General features: G+C 36.3%; 1 protein-coding gene across 24 annotated transcripts in view; it reads left to right on the plus strand.

Moving 5' to 3' along the window:
* pde1cb (phosphodiesterase 1C, calmodulin-dependent b) overlaps window positions 1-23205 on the plus strand; it is a 211398-nt gene that overhangs the window by 32669 nt on the left and 155524 nt on the right. For 9 of the 24 annotated variants that reach the window (XM_051866002.1, XM_051865993.1, XM_051865985.1 and 6 more), the window contains one exon: window positions 18259-18285. The exons of 9 other annotated variants lie outside the window; for them this stretch is intronic. In XM_051866002.1, the coding sequence (XP_051721962.1) occupies window positions 18259-18285 (27 nt within the window). Of the gene's footprint in view, window positions 1-13888; window positions 14203-18258; window positions 18286-23205 lie in introns of those variants that run through there. 6 more of the 24 variants (XM_051866149.1, XM_051866116.1, XM_051866091.1 and 3 more) reach the window with 6 other exon arrangements.

Genomic DNA, 23205 nt, shown 5'->3' on the forward strand with positions numbered 1-23205 from the left:
AACCGCGTGACCTTGCGGATTTCCTTATCACTTTTTCCATGTGTTTGGTTGTGAAACGTAGTTTGCGGACCAGACAGAGTTGTCGGTAGTTCTTCCTATTGTAAAGTCATTCAACGTGTAACCCCCTGTTGCCGATCCATCGTGCAATGTGCACACATCAGCGACTGAATGCCACCCCAGATAGTCGAGCAGTGTGAAAAGAACAGTGATCTGACAACTTTGAAAATCGTGAAGTGTGAACTCTGCATTAGGGGCCGTTCACACAGAAAGCGTTTTTCCATTCCAATACGCTACTTTTCCGTTGATTTTCTATGTAAATACGCGCTAGACGGACATGTATGACCGTTGCGCTCGTGTCTTGCATCTTTTGCAGCATCTTGTGCATGTCACAGAATTCTAAAAACACGGCACTCAAGTTAAAATCAGTTCAACTTTTAAAAAAACGCATCTGGAGACCTTGCGTTTTTTCCCCATTCCACTGCCCGCATCTTGCCTTTTTTTAAAGCAAAAACGTGTTCTGTGTGAACGAGCCTTAAAAAGGTTAGTACAATTTAAAATGAAAATTAAGTCATCGTTTACTCATCCTGGTGTTGTTCTAATGCCGTATGCCCTTCTTTCTTTTTCAGACCACAAGAGGAGAAATGTAAAAAGAAATGTCCCACTTGAGCTCGTCCATATAATGGCAGTAAATAGCGACCAGCATCAAGCTTTTAAAAAAAGATGCATAAGTATCACAAATTGGTCTGGTGTTACACATCGTATATTCCAAGTGTTCTGGGGCTATACCATAGGGTAAAAAACAAACCAAAATTTAGTGTATTATTTTTCTGTTGGTCTTTGTCTGTTGGTCTGTGCATTTGTGAGACTCTATAAGCGTCGCAGTTCACTCCGACTAATCTTGACTAAGAAAAACATGATATGAAATACAAAATGCAAATCGATACGTACGGCTGTCTGCCAGAAGCTAGTTATTAATAAATAGTTAATAAAGTTTTAAATATGGATATTTTTCTTACAAAAACCAATCGTTTCGCTTCAGAAGGCCTTTATTAACCCCCTGGAGCTGTATGGATTATTTTTATGATGGATGGATGCATTTTTTGAGGGGGGCTTCAAAATCTGGCCCCCCTTTTACTACCATTATAAAGCTTGGAAGAGCCAGGATATTTTTATATATATATCTCCGATTGTGTTCGTCTGAAAGAAGATAGTCATATACTCCTAGTATGGCTTGAGGGTGAGTAAATTATGGGATAATTTTCATTTTTGGGTGAACTATCCCTTTAAGTGTTCTTTTTCCATGCAATCTGAAATGAAGTTCTAGGACAGTTGTCTCCATGAAATCAAAAGTGGAGTTTAGCAGCTTTTAATCTATGCGTGTTAGCGATGAGATCATATATGCTTGTATGTTTTCCAGACTACTCAAATATTTCTTACTTCAAAATAATGACTGGAATGACACTCAAAGTCAGAGATTTTACTTGTAAAGTGAGGAAAGATCGATCGTCCCAGAGCTCTTTGAAAACCATCATTTGGACGTCATTTCCAAGATGTTGGCGACAAATGGCATAGTGCTTAATCACAATTTTTTTTTTTTTTTTTTTTTTTTTTTTATTATACTAATATGGCAATAAGAATTGACTAGGAGTCATGGAAAAGAGAGATTCTGAGAAATGTCTTAAGTTTATAATGTAAATAATAAATATAACTTTATTTTTTAAAAGCAAAATCAAGCACTTTGTGTTCACTATTTTTGTGATAAGAAATGCCATCTTTGGCATAAGAAAATGAAATGCTCTTGAGCTCAGAAGTGGGGAATTTCAATTCTTGAAAGTCTTGAACGTGGCATTTGCAGATCTTTCTGCTTTAGTAAAAGAGACCAAAAATATTGCTGACACATCTTGCACCATGCTTTGTAAAATGAAAACGTCCTCTCCCCCTAATAAATGCCACCTATTTTAATAAGCAATAGCAAGTAGCAAATCATTGTCAGCGTGTCTTTGATTTTGCTAATGTTCATACTTTATTTCCTTTTTTTAACCATCAATTGGTTGCAAAGAAAGTTGCTAAAATATGTTCTTTTTGATAATTTTGATTAAATTAATTTTGAGTGTCTTTATTGCTTTAAACCATTTGTAAAAGCTGTCAAATTACTGTAACTGTAAGCCTATTGACGATAATAATAATAATAATAATTCATTGTTCTTTTTAAGCGTGTAATATTTTACACAGCTGGTGGTCTGATGGGGGCTGCGGATCTGTTCTCTTCATCAAAGCTCTAATATCCCAGTGTATCGATTTAGGCAGCAGCCCGTTGATGGATATGAAGTTTGCCATTTCATGCCGAAGGTCATAAAGAGGTCAAGAGGAAAGGCCTCGTTAGCATAAACTGTCATCTTTGATCACTGACGGCTCAAATCTGAGAACATGAACTGTATGTAATATTCTGAGAGCGTTGCATCGGGTATCTCAAAGAAAGTGTTTTGTTTCATCTATCAGTACAGTAGCTCAAATTAAGTCAAAGTAATAATTGAAAACCAATGCTAGTTGACTTGATTTATAACTTTAAAATACAGTAGTTTAGCCAAGGTCAGCATGTCAGGAGATAATTGATAAATTACAGTCAATGTGAAACTGTCGTATTGATCTTAGTCAGTGTTAGTGTTTATGCATTAGCACAATCAATAACACACACACACACACACACACACACACACACACACACACACACAAGCTTCATGTAATTGGATCTTCAAATCCATTTATTTATTTATTTTTTATCCATTTTATTTATCCATTTATTGCTGGTTAGAGCTGGTATATAGACCATCTTGGACAAGTAAAAATTATGTTTTTTCCCTTCCAGTTAGGCCTACTGTTAAATTTTTAATTTTATTTTTGGTCATTAAATGAGCAAATCAAATTTCCATCATTTAGCACTTCAGAATGACTTTCACACAAGTTGCTAAAATCACTCCTTCAGACGGCACTCATTAGCAAGTGTGCTCTTAATAGCGATCACTCACTTCTCTTTTGACAATATGACTTTATAGACTCATTTACTGTGACAAGCGATTTGTAACATTCACAGGCGAGGTGTCTCAATTTGTTCAGTGTGTCACACGGCATGTTCTTAATATTGGTTACTGTTATATTAACACTGTTATATTCTCATTAAAACCTCTGGATCAGATGCCAACAGATGAATCAAAGAATAACAGCGTCATTCTTCAGTCAGACCTTAAATCAAAACCTAAAAATGTCTGACAGAGCTCACCTAAATGAGCCATTCATCTGTGTGTGTGCTCCCTGAAGGACAAAATGTCAGAAAACTATTGGGAAAATATCAAACTTTAAATCATTCACTGGAAGTCAATGAGACTTTTCAGATCTCTGACTTATTCTAAACTCACCTGGGACTCATTTGGCATCTCAGAGCATCACTATCCATAACATGCTCTTCCACAGTCTTGTATATTTTTTGAGAACGTTTTTGTCTTTCTTTTTTTTTTTTGTGCAATACGCAACAGAGAGTCCATGAATGGTTTGTGGTTTCTCTCTTGGTTTGGTGTTTTCAAATTCATGTGAGTTTTGCATTGGAGACAGACCTTCTAATGTCCTCCTGTGAGACCTTTCTTCTGTCAACACGGCTGCTGGGAATGACCTGTGACATTTGAGAGACTTTTACCTTTGTAGGCTATGATGTCTGCTGGATTCTGTTGAACTCCAAAGACTTTTAAAACTGTTTAAAGAACCACTTGTTGGTGGTGAGCATCTAGAGACCATTCCTTTAGGGGCAAATCTATAGATGTTGCTCATTTTTTTGGGAATTTCATTTTTGTTGCATTAATATTTGGGTTATCAGTCTGATCCAAATATGTAATGTATGTAAACCATGGCATTAAAGGGGGGTATCACACACAGTTTCTGCCAATCTCATGTTAATCTTAAGTACCTATAGAGTAGTAGTGCATCCTTCATATCTCCAAAAAGTCTTTAGTTTAATCATATTTATAAAAGATACATACGCTGTACCGAGTCTTTCCGAAAACAGCTGAGCGCCTGGAGGCGTGTCCTGTGAGTGGAGCTAAAGAGTCACGAGTACGCGCTGCTTTTGTGTAGAGATAGTCTACAAGCTAGCAATGGTCAGCTAAACAATTGTATTTAAACACACAATATACCATCACATTATCCCTGGATAACTTTTGAATCACTATAATGAATATAGCATGAATGATGAATAATGAATTTATGAATTCACTACGTTCGTCATGCTTACATTATGCACTTAGGTGCCTATTGCCAATAAAACAAACATTTGAAGCAGTTTTACTCACCACCTGCGCTTCTGACTCATGACCGGGATCATTATCGCTGTGACCGCTCCATCTTTCAGTTTCAAACGATCTGTAAATCCAGTGTAGAACTGGGCCTTGTTTATGAAACCATAAGCCTGATCCTGAGGGCTCAAGCAGCCACAGAAAAACACGAGATATTCTCCATTCATTTTAACCAATAAAAAAGTGATTGCAGCTATCAGTTTCTATGGTTATTTTAATAACAAATATCAAGAGAGCATCAATGTAATGCGTGAGAACAAGTCTCTCAGCTCCACTGAACACTGTGTTCTTTGGGAAGCAAGGTTATCTTTCCCTCACAACCAAAAACACACTTCTTTGGTGACACTGTTGATTTTGTGAAGTCCTGTGACCTGTGCAGCGCTGCTGATGACTTCCGTAAAACCGAACGAAGCGCGTTGATGGGCGTGCTCTTGAGCTCTCGCTCAGGTCCACGTGTGCGTGCGCCCTTCCGGGAGAAGTGCCCGTACAAGGAATTCCGACCTTGTTGACATCACTCAGGCCGATACTCGAAAAAAAAGTCTGTGAGGATTTGGAAGAGAATTTTTGGCACAGAAATACTCCATCATACGTCCAACTCGTGTTTTGAAACTTTGGCCATGTTTAGCATGAGAATCCAACTCTTTAACAGTGTAAATAAGTCAGAATGCATGAAATAGCATTATACCCCCCCTTTAAGTAATAATACATTGTTTTCCCCTAGTGAATTGTGTAAATGTTGTGTAAAATAAGTATGACCCCATAAAATGAATGGCTGATTGATTATAGTTTATTTTAAAGCTTAAGACTTGCAAACTGCCAAACTGCCAAAGTCATGCCCCTCAGTGGCGAACCATTGAAATTTCAAAACACTTATGATGTAACAAAGCCTCGTTTACTGAAATCACATGACTTTGCCAGCTTGATACACGCTCTGAACCACTGATTTGAAACAAAAGATTCATAAAGCTTCGAAGCTTCATAAAGCAGTGTTTTGAAATCGCCCATCACTAGATATTCTTGAATAAAGTTATTTTGTTTTTTTGGCACACAAAAAGTATTCTCGTTGCTTTATTACATTAAGGTTGAACCACTGTAGTCACATGAACTGTTTTAAATATGTCTTTAGTAGCTTTCTGGGCATCTGAAAGTGTTAATTATCTTGCTGGCAATGGAGGCCTCACCGAGCCATTGGATTTCATCAAAAATATCTTAATTTGTGTTCCCACATGTCCGGGTGTGGAACTACATGAGGGTGAGTAATTAAATGACAGAATTTTCATTTTAGGGTGAACTAACCCTTTAAAGAGCTGGTAGAATAAAAAAAAAATCTGCTACAAATATAATAGTTTCATTTATTGAAAAGTATCGATTAAAACAGTTCAAACTAGTTTAAAGTGGACTATTTTACTTAAATATTTATGCATATTAGAGTCACATTATGGTGTTTGAGTGTCTGGCACCCTTTCAAGTAACATTATTCAGAAACAATGAGAGCAGCAATAAATGGGAACACTATAAATGCTTTTTCAAGCCTCGTCAGGCAAACGGGCTAAATGTTTAGAAATTAGAGAAATACTTTGTTCTCATCTGAGGTTAATTTGCCATAAAATTGTGTTGTTGTCTGAGCTCATCTCTCTTCATTGGAGTTTAAGACTCTGGCTGCAGATATGTCTGTTGGATATTAATATTAGATATTAACCCTTTTCATTTGCAGAAAGTACAGTAATACACATTTCTACAGATACACTACCGTTCAAAAGTTTGGATAGGTAAGACATTTTAAATGTTTTTGAAAGAAGTCACTTATGCTCATCAAGGCTGCATTTATTTGATCAAAACTATAGTAAAAACAGTATTATAGTGAATATTATTACAATTTAATAAGTTTTCTATTTTTAATATATTTTAAAATGTAATTTATTCCTGATGCAAAGCTGAATTTTCAACATCATTACTCCAGTTTTCAGTGTCACATGATTCTTCAGAAATCATTCTAATATGCTGATTTGATGCTCAAGAAACATTTCTGATTATTATCTGTGTTGAAATCAGTTGTGCTGCTTAATATTTTTGTAGAGACCATGATACATTTTTTTTCAGAATTATTTGAATAAAAAGTTCAAAAGAACAGCATTTATTTGAAAAAGAAATACTTTGTAACATTGTAAATGTCTTTACCACCACTTTTGATCAATTGAATGCATCTTTAATTAATAAAAGTATTAATTTCTTCAAGAAAAAAAATCTTGATGACCCCAAATTTTCACCATTTTTACTATATCTCAAGAAAAAAACAAACAAAGAATAGTATTTATTACTTGTGAAATATGTCCCCTTCCCTCTAATTTATTCATTCGTCAATCCACTTTTTGGGGAATAATCATTGTCCACCTTTTTCCTAACTGCGTTTTAGATTATGGGAGGCACTTCCAGTATTGAAGTTTCATTTAAAAAGACTGAAAAAATCATTTCAAATCATAAGATTGTGCAACAAATAATCCTTATCCATCATTTTGACTGAATGAGCTGTAAAATTTCCTTCATGTTCTATTTTCAGACGTCAGGAGAATAACGTAACACTTGGTACTTTAATGTGACAATCTATTGCAAGAGCTCTTTTCAGTCGCTGCATTTTCCCCCTCCTGATTATTCACTTTATTCCTTTGTATTCCACTGTAACAGTATGAAAAAGGACAACATACAGTATACTGCGCATTTACGGTCTGCTCTCCCGATTTAAATTACGATGTGTCCCATAATTCACTGAAATGCACTAAGAATATCTCGTTTTGCTCCCCAAATCCTCACGTCTCTCTCACTTCTAATCTCTATTAGCAATGTTTACTGAAATTTTTCTAAAGCGGGTAAATACAATATTTATTGCCTGTCAAAATGACGGAAATTACTTTGAAATATTATCACTCAGTCTTCCAGTTAATAAACATTTTTAATTAAGGCAACGTGTTACATAATACAGACATATATTATCACAGTGATATTTAACACATCCGTAATATTGCTGCAGAAATAATCGAGGGTTATTCACGGTCTGTTGTAGTAATTTTGTTAATGCTTTTACTCTTTTAAATGTCCTTTTTAATGTTTGATGGTTGAAGGGGGAGTAGAATAATGTCATCTCATTGTACCCAGTTTTTTAAAAATGCTTATTAATGCATTCAGCTAACCTTTTGCTGATTATTTACAGTTTAATGGATCCTGCATCATGGGACGTAGGAAAAAGTTGGATATTTTAAGGGTTTAGACCACTGCACAAAAAAACACCTACTGAAAATAGTCAGTGGACTGAATAAACTTGCACACTGTAAGCAGTGCCTTTTAACAAGGACTACTGAGTGAGCATGACATCAGCTAATTAATATTCATGAGCCAAGCTGATTAGATTTGTAGTGTTTTTGTAGATGCCCCTGGTCAAGTTTCATGTGTCTGGTGATGATGTGATATGTCACAGTAGGTGATGTCATTCACGATAGAAGCTCTCAGCCTTCTGGCACACACACATGCACACTATAAACCTCACTTAAAAGAAAAGAACTGAGTAGAGGCACAGAAAGAGCAAAGCACCTTCAAACAAGACCTTTGAAGAGCTCAGAGTAGACGGAGGGAACCGTTCGCATGTGCAGCACAGGGAGCTTCTCCATAGATGAAAGCAGGCCAGCGGTGATGTGTCTTTGAGACTTTGGCCTGGCATTATCTCCTGCCTCCTGCATCAGGTAATTGAAAGGCCTCTGAAAGAGAAATCATCATCAGGAATGAACGGCAGGGAGGGAGACCCAGGTAGAGCTGAGCACTGAAAGACAAAAACTGAGAGAATGTTGGGGAGAGAGATAAACGGACAGGACTGTTCATATAATTGTTTTACAAGTTGAATTCATTATTTAAAAAGAGATTTTTATTGCAGCTGGACTCTCTCCCTCCACCCAAGACAAAATTCCAGGCTGAATTACCTACTGTTTTGTGGTTGTGTGCAGGGCCGTAGGCAGGGTTTTATAATCACAGAGGTCCCAAATTTGAGCCAGGGGGTTTCTCTGATCTACATATGTGCATTTCAAGACGTTTGACAGCCAAAAAAATTGGACAATAATAGTTTTTTAAACCCATGTAAATTGGCAGCAGATTATTTGTCAATACCTGCTCTCTCCTCATCTCCATCACCCTTTCTTTGTCTCTCACTCTCCTTATCTTGCCCTGTCTCTTTCCCTCATAAAAAGATGACTCACTTTGACTGATAGTCTTTTTATTTTCGTCTGTGTCATTGAAGAAAGTAAACATAGAGAAAATGTGGCAGAAGTACAATGAACGTATCTAAAGCAATTTAAATATGGCTAAAAAAATATACTAAAAATATGGCTTCTTATAAAAAAAAAAAAAGTGTTCCTGTGGCTTAATTTACCCCCGGGTAAGGGGTAATATAATTTCATTATATTGTAGTAGCTGATCTTATTTTGAGGGTGTATTTTGAGGGCTCATAAAAAGTGTGAAATAGACTTATTTTCCCCTTTCTGTACACATCAGGATAGTCACTAGAGAAAGGGTTGCCATCAGCCAATCAGTGTTGTCATGACATTATTCTGCGATGATTAGTCACATGACATTTAATGCTCAAATTGAGCTTAAAATGTGCCCTTGAAATGAATGGAAATGCTAACGGATAGTTTTAGACCACCTTGCACAGAACTCTTTTTGTGAATTCATATAATATTTGTAAAACTACTACTTTTTAATAAACAGATACACTTTTTGTATTAAGATTGACATCTTAAATATTACAATTATATTCTTGTTCTCATTATTGCATAACTGATTTTGTTCTGAAAATTACCAACAAACAGCAGAATGTTTTGAGAAATCTGCCGCACTAACCTGCTGCTGTGTCTCGGCTTTCAATCACAGCTGGCCCTGAATGTCTCCCTGGAGAAAAAACATTTCCAGCGTGAGGAATTAGATCTCTGCATTAGTCTCAGGCCGGTCAGCCCTGCTCTCAGCCTTATTGGATTTTCGGGATGTTCAGGAAACTCCATTATATAATGGCTCCATTGTGTGAAGCAAATGGAAAAATACAAAAGCACAAGAAACAAAAAGAGGGAAAAACGTAATCAATTGTTTTTTTCCTCCTGAAAGAGCAGTGTAAGGCAACACAAGTGAACCACATCGTGGTTTTACGACTCTATTGGAGTTCAATATGTTTTTATTCAGATGAATATCCCAATAAAAACAATATAGAGTACTGGATGCTTTTGTAATAAACATTTAAGCTAAACTGTTGGGAAGCAATGAACCCTAAGTACATTATTATCATTTTTATGTTCTTAGCAGTTCAGAAAAATTAGTAAATTTGAGAAATTTGACTTCATATTAAGACTTTTATATGCAGATTTAGACTTTTTTACAGCTCAAAAGTTTCGGGTCTATAATGGGGTTAATCGGATTGTTGGTGATCCGTGATCCGTACAGACCAGGCCCCACGGTTCGGCTCGCATGTGATTCGCGGATTAATTTCAAGTTTGACCACCATTCACTGAAAGTTTATAATTTGCATGTGTTTTGTCTTGCTAGTTTACATATTCAATAGATTTTAAACCATTCCAGTGCTAGAAGAGGCAAAAGAGAATTTACTCGCGCGCTGTTATCTGTGCACACAGTTGCACACACCCGAGATGCGTTTCAGATAGCGCGCAAACTCTGAATTGATTCCATAAAAAATTAGGTCAAAATATTCTTAGTCTTGGCAAGTATTCTTGTAAACACAGTTGGTTATGTGTAATGGACGTAGGCTGGTAAGAGCTGTGTGTGTAAACCTCACTCCCCTGATCTCAAGAGGTGCTCTAGCGACTGACTGACTGTCTCTAGGACTGAGGTCTTTAACTTCCTTGTTAGAGCGCCCGACTCCTATGGCGGCGGACCCGGGTTCGAGTCCCGCTTAGAGCGTCCGGTTCAAACACAAGGGGTTACATTGGTTCTGTGACCCGGATGGGAGTGAGGTTTAGGAGGGTGAGTGTAACGTTGAACCACTAGTCATTAACATTTTATAATGATTTTGAAAGAGTCTTATACTCACCAAGGCTGCATTTATTTGATCAAAAATACAGTATTGTAAAATTATTACAATTTAAAATGATGACAAAGTTGAATTTTCAGCATCATTACTCCAGACTTCAGTGTCACATGATCCTTCATTTGCTGCTCAAGAAACATTTCTTATTATTATCAATGTTGAAAACAGCTCTGTGCTGCTTGATATTTTTATTTTTTATTTTTTTTTTTTTGTGGAAACCATGACAGATTTTTCTAGGATTTTTTGACGAATAGAAAGTTCAAAAGATCAACATTTGAAATAGAAAACTTTTATAACATTGTAAATGTCTTTGCTGTCACTTTTAATCAATTTAATGCATCCTTGAGTGTTTATTAATTTCCTTCAAAAAATAAAATAAATAAATAAATAAATAAATAAATATTCGGATTGACCCCAAACTTTTGAACAATAGTGTATATCCAGTCGTGTAACAATAGTATATAACTGTAATTCAAATCTAAGAAGCGAGATTTGTTCTCCATTTAATCTCACTGCTCTCTTGAAGAGCCAGTTGAGATGTTAAACTTCCATAAAGCTCAGCTCCTATAGAGAATGTATTGATAATGCTCCTTTATTCTATAAATTTATGAATTTGTTCGCTATGAAGTCTCCTGATCGTCAAGATGACTTGTATGCAATTCCTGAAAGATTGAGCAATCACTGGGTCATTTAGTAAATGGAATGGGAGAATAGAGTACTTCAGAGTGTGTGAATGTTTGTGTTAATGTGTATCTGACAGTGGGGCGGCACATTCATCTAACAGGCATATAATCTCACTCCACTGATGCGCCGCTCTTCAACTGCAAGCTGATTGGCCTCTTCATCTCTCCAGTCACAGTTTGTGTCATTAACTGCTTTTCTATTTCTCTTTTTCCTCCTCACCTCCTCTGTCTCTCTCCAGCATAATAAGATGCCTAAACGTTATTGCGTTGCCATTTCATAGCCAAGGGGCGTGTTTTTGCATCCATTTGCACTATTGTTAATTGTTTTGCTAATTGTTTTTTAATCGTTTTTAAGTAAACATGCTAGCTGAACATCTTTGACTGTTGCAGCATGTCTTATCAGCGGTTCACACCATAAGCACCACATTTTTAAGATGCTCTCTCAAGTTAAAAACAGTTCATGCCGGTCCATTCTTTTGCATTTGGTCTATTACTTTAATGCAAAAACAATGACTTTCACACCAGTCAAATTAACCAAACTCTTATGGCAAACAAATCAAAAGTACTAGTGTGAAAGTCTAAATCGTTTTGTCTCAATGTTTCTTCAAAAAAGTTAAGCAGATGTTATTTAAAAAAAAAAAAAAAAACTAAAAATACAAAGTTCTGTCATGAAACTCTAGATGGCACAGGCTGATAGGTTCTTAACTCAACCTGCTTGCAGTCACATCATTCTCTATAGGGCACAGCTGACTGGTTCCTGCTGTGTCAGTAGCCAATGAGCTCGCTACTCAACCTTCAAATACTGGTCAGCATTTTCTGTAGCAGTTGCAGCATTCTTTCAGAAACCCTCCACCTTCCCCAGCTCCACCTGTACAGATCTGGGTAATACATGTATGCTATTTTCTACAGCAACAGCATGTATAACTTTCTCACAGCAGTGTGTCATATATGTATTAGCAGTAGCAAGTCCTGTACTTGCTCTGCAGCAGCAGCATAGATCTATTCTGCCAAGATCAAACATGTCAACATTATCATATCCATTACCAAGCCAAACACTTCGAGAGCTGTCAAGACAGAACTAGAAACAAATGAGACAATGGTTTTTTAATCGTGTAAATAAGCATGCTAGACTAAAGTCTTTGACCATTGCAACACGTCTTGTTGTTTTTTTAAAAAAAATGCCTCTCCAGACACAAGCATGTCCATTCTTTTGCATTTCGTCTATATTTTTTAATGCAAACCTTCACAAAAGCTTTCACCAAAATCTGATGGCAAACAAACCAAATGCTTTTGTGTGAAGGTCTATATTGTTGCATTTTAGTAAGTTTTCTTAGGATGTTTCTTCAAAAAAGTTAAAGGGGTCCTTGATTATGATTTCACTTTTTTAACTATAGTTAGTGTGTAATGTTGCTGTTTGAGCATAAACAACATCTGCAAAGTTATGACGCCCAAAGGTCAATGCAAAGTGAGAAATTTCTCTTTTACAGAAATTGCTGTTTAAGGACTACAACAAACGGCTGGTAGGGACTACAATGAGCTTCTTCCTGGGTTAGTGACATCACTAAACCTAAAATTTACATAAACCCTGCCCCCGAGAACACGCAACAAAGGGGGTGAGACCATGTTGGGCTGCTTTAGAGAAGAGGAAGAGTTGTTGTAGAGTGTTGTTGCCATGCTGTCATTTTACGCCGGACTGCTTTACAAACGAGGGTCAATTCAATTCTGGATTTGAACAAAAGATTAACATGACGGCACATGCTAGCCAATGAGTTGAATCAACTACACAAATTTATCCACTAACCATTCAGAAACTCCAGTTGCATTGTGAAAATTGTAACTTCCTCCTGAGTCTCTCCATCAGTGTCCGACTCCGGTTTGAACAATGTAAGGCTGAACACCGTTACTGACAATCCTCATTTTGGCTACGTGAGATTCTCCAGCTTTGTTGTTGTTGAGCAACCAAAGTGCGAGCTGTTAAAGCTCCACCCTCTTCTGGAAAGCAGGCCGGGAGCAGCAGCTCATTTGCATTTAAAGGGACGCACAAAAATGGCGTGTTTTTGCTCACACCCAAATAGGGGCAAATTTGATCTGTGGGGTATTTTGAGCTGAAACTTCACAGACACATTCTGGGGACACCAGAGACTTATATTACATCTTGTTAAAAGGGGCATAATAGGTACCCTTTAAACAAAAAACTAAAACTAGTTACAAACGAGAATTGTTTTTTTAATCATTTTTAAGTAAATATGCAAGACGAACATCTTTGACCATTGCAACATGACTTGTTGTTTTTTCAGTATCTCAAACCATAAGCACCACAAGTAAAGTAAAACTAGAATCAAATGACACATTTTTTTACTTAAGAGTGTATACATTTATGTGTACTAGATTTATCTCAGGTTTATCTCAGATCAATAAGTCTTGGAAGAATTTGAGAAAATGTCCATATTAACATTTCTGACTTTTGAATGGTATCTTGGCGAATCTGAGCACATTGAGACCTCTTCTGACACTTTGGAGACGTATGCGAGATCACTAGATTTTTTCTCTCAGAAGACTCGAACAAAAGCTTCTGTTTAATCTCATTGCTGTCTAGGAGAAACAATCGAGATATTAAACAGATGTCATTTGTGATTTGTCCTATGGGAAGAGACCTAGTTTGTCATTATTGATCATACTGTCATCACCGCTGGAGGCTTCAGCCACGCTCAACTCCTCCCACCAACACTCGTGTCGTGAAATCAGGAGTCTGGGTTAATCTGGTCTGCGTTGTATTTTTGAGAGAGAGCGTGAGTGAGAGAGAGAGAGAGAGAGAGCGTACTGCAGTACCGTCACACACTCCTTGTGCTCAGACTCGGAGTTGAGCACAAGGGACAGGAAGAGGAGGAGGAGGTGAGAACAGGGTTTGATGACTGCAGCGTCCCGACCACAGTTCATCTGAAGAGGGGAATCTGTCTCTCCTCTGCTCCGGCTCTGGGATTAAGTTTTTTCCTTGTCTTGACATCATGGAGTCTCCCACCAGAGAGATCGAGGAGTTTGAAAGCACGTCCCTCAAGTACTTACAGCCCGACCAGATCGAGAAAATCTGGCTCCGACTGCGGGGACTGTGAGTATGAGTTTTTCAACAGGTTTTCTTGTGTTTTGTGTGTGTCTATCTAAGAGGTTGTCCAAGAGGCTGAATCTCATGTAAACATGCCCAGGTCACTTTGCACTGCAAAATCAAAAGGAAAAAATAAGAAATTATAATCTGTATAAAGCCTAAAGCTTGTTTTAGGACTGTATTTGCATGGAGACATTATTTTTTTAATGACAATTAAGCAATTTTTTTGTTGATTCCCATTACTGAAAAACACAGTTTTTGTTTAAAACAGCATAAATGAAATGCAGACGCGGTACAACAGATGCTATCATGATGGATAAATACGTTTAAACAATAAAAATAATTATTAATAAAATAATTAAAATAAAAAAGCATTCTTGGACACATGCTGGATTTGGATGGGCAAATACTGTAAAAAAAAAAAAAAAAAAACTAATAATAAAATATTAACATTTTTAAAATATAATTCATGTTTTTCCATTATAATAAAGAGGATGTTTTATGTTATTTCTTAATTGTCATGAAATTGTCACCATGCAAAATGTCTTGATGGTTCCAATTCCTTTTTCTTCTTCTCTCATTTTGTAATATGACTTATACATTTTCTGGACAGATTCACCCATGAAGAAAAATTTATATATTTTTTTAAATGATCAAAATATGTACATTCACAAATATTATTCTTTAAATACAGCATATAAAGGTGTTTTATTGTGATTTTATTCACACTTCAATGAGGTCATTTCAGATTCACTGAGAGTTGGTGACTTTTTATTAATGTTTCAAATACTTCTCAAATATATATATTAAACAGCTCCATCATCTGTAGAAAAACTAATCTCTTCAATGTCAATCAATTTTTCTCTCTGGCTGTTATTGGGCGGCTGGAGAAAAAGTCTTATTGTCCCAGAACTCAGTGAATGAAATGCAATTTCCTCACTATGTGTGAAGAAGAAAGAATGAGTGAGAGAAGGAGAAAGAAAAAGCGAATGAAAGGGGATGAATGAGGGGCGGGCTTGTTTGTATCCTCTCATATTTTCTCCCTTCATGCAGTAGAATAGTAAACTTCCTCTGTTAATGTTATGTTTGAAAAGTTTTGTGTGTGTTTGTGTGTATTGGGTCTGTCAAAGTCAACATGAAATCAAATTGACCCCATTTAGTTTCTTAATACGTGTTTCTGGTCTTATTGATAAGTGCGCGTTAATCCAAAGAAAAAGATTTCTGTCTTCATAATCTTTCATCTGAACATATTAACTTGTTCCATCTCTGAAATGTCTTTCCGTTTCGGCTGACGTAGTTATATTTCAACTCCTCCCCTCCAACCACCTGTCATACAGAGACACTTTTCATAATCCAATCAATCCTTATTGATAAAATCATGTCCTTCCTATCTTATTTTTCTCATTAAATATCGTATCATACTTCACTTGAACATACATCAGAGTCATATTACAGGCTATATATGAGGAATAGTTTGCCTAAAAATGTAAACAGTCATAGCCTACACTATCAATTCAAATACACTGTAAACCCTTACACTCAAAATAATTAATTGGTTTGAGTAGGACAAACTTAAATTAAACAAATTAGTTCAGTCAAATTAACTTTTATGAGTATTTAGCACTTTCTTTTTATTTCAAGTTCACAGAACTAATATATTTTAAGTAAACTGAACTGTTTCATTGTTTTCAGTTGTATGAACTTATTTGTATTAATTTAGATGAACATAAGTTTAACTGAAACTGGGCTGGGATTTCTATTTCCCAGCATGCACTCGAAAGGGAGAGTAAATGCTAAAATTAAGTGTTTTATAATTTTTTTTTGTGCAAAAATAATGTTAAATGGGAGATTTAGTAGTGATTAATGTTTTGTTATGCTAATTTAGAAGAGTTTCTGTTAATGTGGGTTTTTGGAGAGTCAAAAATTTGATTGCCATTTGAGTTTTGCCAACTTATTCGGGTTTACAGTGTAGTCAATCCAAACATGTTTTCTGTCTTCTGTAACACAAAAGCCGAATAATGAGAATTTTGCTGAATATCCAAGCTGTTCTTTTCCTTGCAATGACAGCAGATAGTAACCTATGGCTGTCACGCTCAAAAAACATCAAAAAGCACCATAAAAGTGCATATAAGGTAATTGGCATCACACCTGGTGCAGCATGTCTTGAAGATTGAATATGCATGTGCACAAATAAAATTGTGAATTTGTTTTAAGCACTTTTGCTGTTCTGTGTAACGGAGGGCAAAACAAGTGCTCTTTTTGCCAAAATTGCGTCAGTCCCTTTACTGGGTTGGATTTTTGCTCGTCACAGGACGTCAGGCCAGTTCATGGGGTGTTAAGCTGTTTTGCAGTGTGTTGGGCATGTAGAAGCAGCTGTATATGTGGATGTTAAAGGTTACTGCAGTGGCTAAATCTGACTGCATCAGCATTTAATCTCACAGAAAGCCTCAAACATGCACAGCTGTCGTGGGTGTGTGCGCATACGTGGACATGGTTATGCATGTGCACTTGTGTGCGTACAACCTCTTAATGGTGTGAAGCAGTACTCATAATTGTGTTTGGTGACTTCAGAAAGAAAAGGGAGAGAGTAGAGGAGTTTCCTTCTCTTACGGAGCAATTTCAGGCACCAGTGATAGTGGCTTATGGCAGGAATGAGTAATGATTGGGCAGCTCAGATTTTTCTTGTGTGCTGACTAATTGCTTCACCGTCCTTGTGTTGTTAATGGACTTTATAAAAGCACATATCTGGATTGTTAGCGACACCGTAAAAACATACCAGAAGAAGTGATCCTTTAAACAGCCTGTATTCAAAGTCATAAATACTAGGATGCTTAATGGCTTTTGAAACAAAATTTGTGTAGTCTCAAAAATGGAAAAGATTTGATTTCACTGTATCAATTAGATATTGAGACGTTTTATTTTTTTTATATATTTAAATCAGAAAGGGCGTGAGTTTGCATGTGTTATATGTGGAGACTTTTAATCTGAAAAATATAATATAACAAGGTTTGCTCATGAAAATTAATATTCATCTTTATGGAATGTTTTTACATTTATAAATACATTAGACCACTTTTATACGGCGCTCCTAGAGGGACATGGTGAAGGGAAAAAATATGACATGAAGGAAAAATTATTTGTCAGTGCTTTTGTGTTTCCCGAGAAACTTTGCGTTCGCTCGCAAAGAGCTCAAAAGTTTATCGGGGGAACGCAAAACATTTTGCATGAGAATGCAAAGTTTCTCGGGGGAACGCAAAACGTTTGTGAGAGAATGCAAAGTTTCTCGGGGGAACGCAAAACATTTACATGAGGATGCAAAGTTTCTCGGAGGAACGCAAAACATTTGCGTAAGAATGCAAAGTTTCTCGGGGGAACGCAAAACATTTGCGAGAGAACACAAAAGCTTTGAATTATAATTATTATTATTATTATTATTATTATTATTATTATTATTATTACTACTGTCTCCCCCCCCCCCCCCATGTCTGTTTAGGGGCTCCGTACTATTAAAACGTGATTTTAATCTCAAAAATATGTTCTAAGAACGTTTTGCTAACGTTCCCATTAAGTTTCCATTAAGAAAACATTATTTCTGAATGTTATCTGAACATTCAAAACGTCCAGTTATTAAATGTTTTGCGTTAAGGTAACGTTCCATTTTAGCATTCTTAAAACATTATAACAGTTACTTTTGAATGTTCTCTGAACTTTCTGAAACAAGTTAAAAAACATTTTAAAAATGTTAGACGAGCATCCAACTAAAACGTTTCAGATAAAAACGCTCCATGACCAATGTATAAATAACGTTTTTGTGCTAATATGTTGAGAATGTTATTAAAGACCAGATAACATTGAACAAACATTCTGTTACTGGAAGAACATTTGTTCATAGCTTTGAGAGAACGTTAGCTAAAGTTCTGAGAATGTTCCCTGTTAATTGGGGAAACAGCAGGGTTTAAATGTAGACTGTGTGTGTATGTTTATTATTAAAGAAATGGTTAAAATATTCATGTGAATAGTAGCCAAATGCAGGTTTTTAACATTGTGTTTGTTTTGTTTCAGGAGAAAGTACAAGAAAACATCACAGAGGTAAGGCAGTGAAGATCTGAGGTGTGCTGAACTCATCACCGTCCTCTGTGAACAAACACTTTCAGCAATAAATGTGATTTCTCCAATATTTGTGCTTTGTGTACTGTATGCATAAGCCAGATTCAATTACATTCACTCAAGCATGGAAACCTTTACCTGATGGAAAATTGATAGAAAAATCTCTCATAGTTTTTTTTAAATGGTAATGCTGTTTTTTTTTTTTTTTTTTTTTTTTTTTATACATGGTAAGTGGAACATTGCTGTTCCAAGGTGGTCTATACTCTTAAAAATTATAGGTTCTTAACTGGCATCTATGGTTCTATGAAGAACTTTTAGCAACTGTGGAAATTTTCCAATCCTTAAAAGGTTCTTTTGGAAAAAGATTCTTTAGATTATTTAAATATTTATTGCGCTAAGAAAAAATTGGTTCTTTTAGGGTGTGTTCACACTTGGCATGTTTGATTCGCTTAAAACTAACCCTAGTGTGATTGCTCTGTTAGTACAATTCATTTGAATAAGCGTGAATGCTACAATCCAAACCAAACAAGTGGACAGAGACCGCTGAAAAGATGGGTCTCGGTCCGCTTCCACACAAACTCTGGTGCGGATCGAATGAAATATGAACGCAACACGGACCAAAGACATGTAAACGACACAAGATGCGGCCCTAAAAAGGACAAAATGCTCAAGTGCCTGTTTTTTCTCGTCATAGTCGCGATCATAGTTGCCAATCATAGCTCGGTACAGGCATCAGAACCGCGTCTCCTCACAGCAGATCTTCATTTGTGTGTGTGATGGAGGAATTCCTGCTGCTGTTTTGACTCCTTTACACACTTCAAGAGTTGTCATCATATACCATCATATGCATATGCATATACAGCGAGTGCATTTATCCCAGCACACAGCATTGTTTTGGAAGTTCCGTCACAAAATATTCATCATAAAAGCTTTTTTTTTTTTTGGTTTGGTGTTAAAAATGAACCAGGCAAACCAGGACTAAATGCATTGTTTTCTTTTTTTGGTCCGGATCAAAAGAACCAAGAGAACCGAACTACAAGTGTGAACACGCTAGGGGTGTAACGGTACATGTATTCATCCCGAACCATCACAATATGGCCGTCACGGTTCGGTGCATACAGTCAGATGACGAATACAGTCAGTCACAGGCGATCCACGCTCCAATCCAGAAGGGTGCGTGTATGGTAATGCATCGCTGTTTGCTAACTGCCACAACAAGAGAAGAAGAAGAGACAATCTATGCGCCAACTCAAAACAAGACTTCAGATGGCATGCAAGTGCTTGCTGGTAGCCTATACGCTGAGTTTTCAATTAATTTTTGTGACACGCTCCACTAACATCACGGAAAGAAAACCAAGACGACAGAAAGCGGCATCCTGTTTGTTTTCTTTATTTTACAAAAGCACAATGTTTTGTTTTTACTGTTAGTGTACACAAATAAAAATAGGCCTTTTATAGTTTCGAATAATGTCTTATTCTTATCTGCATGACCATAAATGACAGAGTATTTTAAGTTGTTTCAGCTGTTATAATGAGACAAAATCATTTGGCATTGTGCCGATTTGTATCGTGACTCGTGGAAGTCTCACTCCTTCTCACTCATCTTTCTGTGATTTCTTGAAAAAGCATGATATTGAACTTTGTGCATTCACCATTTTTACCGCATGTTAATGAACTCTCACGCGCAAAGATAACTAAGTTTTATTTTTCATTATTCTATTTATTTGTACTTTTAAAACACAAGAGATGCTTTTCAGTTTTGCAGCTGATTGTGACCAAATACCTTTTGTTTTTTTTTTATCAGCCCTACAAAAAATATGACCTATGCAAGAGTGCATTCTGTTTACTGCTTAGTGCTTAAAGGGACAGTTCACCCAAAAATGAAAATTACCCCATAATTTACTCACCCTCAAGCCATCCTAGATGTACAGTTGCAAGAAAAAGTATGTGAACCACTTGCAGAATCTGTGAAAATGTTAATAATTTTAACAAAATAAGGGAGATAATACAAAATGCGTTTTTTTTTACATAAAACAAAAAAAAAATAGCTGAATTTATTAAAATAACCCCATTCATAAGTATGTGAACCATTGATTCTTAATACTGTGTGTGGTTACCTGGATGATCTACGACTGTTTTTTTGTTTTGTGATGTTTGTTCATGAGTCCCTTGTTTGTTCTGAGCAGTTAAACTGAGCTCTGTTCTTCAGAAAAAATCTCCAGGTCCCAAAAATTCTTCAGTTTTCCAGCATTTTTTGCATATTTGAACCCTTTACAGCAGTGACTGAATGATTTTGAGAGCCGTCTTTTCACACTGAGGACAACTGAGGGACTCAAACACAACTATTAAAAAAGGTTCAAACATTCACTGATGCTTCAGAAAACATGAAAACATTTGGAATTTGAAGATCAAGGTAAATTGTATTTAATTTGTCTTCCGGGAAACATGCAAGTATCTTCTGTTGCTTCCGAAGGGCAGTACTAAACGAAAAAAAATTATATTCAAGCGAAATAAGAAAAATTTGGACCTCTTCATCCTGTTCAAAAGTTTTCACCCCCTGACTCTTAATGCATCATGTTTCCTTCTGAAGCATCAGTGAATGTTTGAAACTTTTTTAATAGTTGTGTTTGAGTCCCTCAGTTGTCCTCAGTGTGAAAAGATGGATCTCAAAATCATTCAGTCACTGCTGTAAAGGGTTCAAATATGCAAAAGATGGTGGAAAACTGAAGAATTTTTGGGACCTGGAGATTTTTTCTGAAGAACAGAGCTCAGTTTAACTGCTCAGAACAAACAAGGGACTCATGAACAACCCTCACAAAACAAAAAAAACAGTCATAGATCATCCAGTTAACCACACACAGTATTAAGAATCAGTGGTTCACAAACTTTTGAATGTGGTAATTTTAATAAATTCAGCTATTTTTTTGTCTTATGGATTATATGTAAACATCTTTTATGTAAAATATCTTATTCGGGACAGTACTAAATAAAAAATAACATGCATTTTGTATTATCTCCCTTATTTTGTTAAAATTTTGCACATTTTCACAGATTCTGCAAGTGGTTCACATACTTTTTCATGCAACTGTATATGACTTTTTCTTTCAGCCAAACACAATCAGAGTTATATTAAAAATATCCCGGCTCTTCTAAGCTTTATAATGGGAGTGATTGGAGGATGAAATTTTGAAGCCCAAAAAAGTGCATCCATTGATGATAAAACTTACTCAATGCAGCTCCGGAGGGTTAATAAATTCCTTCTGATATGAATCAATACGTTTGTGTAAGACAAATATCCTTATTTAAAACTATATAAAGTAAAATAATGGGCTTCCAGCACGACAGCCATACGCATTGGTCTAAAAAGTGTTAACTTCCGCGACACATGTACACAATGACATGATGTACTGCGCGTTATAACGTAGGACATAGCGTAGTACGTCGCGTGATTGTGTACTACGTCGTGGATGTTAACACTTTTTAGACGCAAGTCGAATGCATATGGCTGTCGCTCCGGAAGCTCGTTATTTTACTTTATAAAGTTTTAAATAAGTATATTTGTCTTACACAAATTTATCGATTTGCTTATTAACCCCCCGGTGCTGCGTGGAGTACGTTTTATGATCGATGGATGCACTTTTTTTGGGCTTCAAAACCTCCAATCACTCCCATTATAAAGCTTAGAAGAGCCAGGATATTTGTAATATAACTTACAACTAATTTCTGTTGACTTTTGAGTTAGTTTCAGCTGGATTTTCCAGCAGGCGCTGATATAAAAGATTTCTCAGAATTCCTGATAAATCCCATTAGAAATGCTGGGACCTGATTGTGGAGTAAGCTTGTGATGGAGTAGAGTTACCTCGTGCATTTATCAGAATTACATGGCAACACAATCCACAAAGAAAGGCGATGACAGCGTGCTGCGTTTGTATGCAGTTTGTGGCTCTTTGCATCTCTGAAAACATCTGTTGAAACAAATGTGCTTCGGTTTGAGCTGAGCACTCTGCAATTATGAGTGAGAAGAGGTGGAGAGACAATAACAGAGAAAGAAAGATGTCAGGAGAGCCAATGCTGAAACATAACGTAAAAGAGACCGAATGAGAGAAACACACACACAGAGAGAGATGGTTAAGTCAGGTCTAATATTAGAGCGAGAGTGGGTTTAATTGGGGAGGGCTCAGCAGAGACTTTCCTCCGCTAACAGAGGGAGGGATGACTTCCTGTGCAGCTCCTCTCTGATTGACAGCTCAATGGGAGTCTGGGTAATTATGGCAGGCTAATTGGCTGCAGAGCATTCTGGGACTCTGTCATTACAGAAGCAACAGGACAGTTACAAACACACGTGTGTGAGCGCATTATGTGCATGGACACACACACACATGAAGATCTGTTTTCATATTAAATTAATTGAGCAGTTATTCTCAATGTAACTTTTGTTATCTTTAACATTTATTATTATTTAGAAACTTTTATTATTATTATACTAATATACTAGGGTACAGTTCAAAAGTTTGGAGTTAGTATGATTTTTTTTAAAGTAAGAAATTAATACTTTTATTTAGTGAGGACGCATTAAACTGATCAAAATTAAAGACGTTTATAATGTTACAAAATATTTCCATATAGATTTCTATACTAAATTATTAGATTACTAATTTTTCGCCGTTTCTTAATATGCGTTCTTTTCTGTACTTGTGTACAGTACTTGTGGCTGCCCAAGTACTGTTCCAATTCAAAGTTCACATCTAGCCAAGGACAGTTCAGATCCTTGGATGTGATCTTGCTCGGCCCCTTTCATTTTAAATTGTAATAATATTTTGCAATATTACTGTATTTTTGATCAAATAAATACACACACACACACATATATACTCTTTGTAATTAGCTGAAATGATAAAAGAA

This window comes from Ctenopharyngodon idella, chromosome 2 (genome assembly GCF_019924925.1).
Source record: "Ctenopharyngodon idella isolate HZGC_01 chromosome 2, HZGC01, whole genome shotgun sequence".
NCBI classification, from domain to species: domain Eukaryota; kingdom Metazoa; phylum Chordata; class Actinopteri; order Cypriniformes; family Xenocyprididae; genus Ctenopharyngodon; species Ctenopharyngodon idella.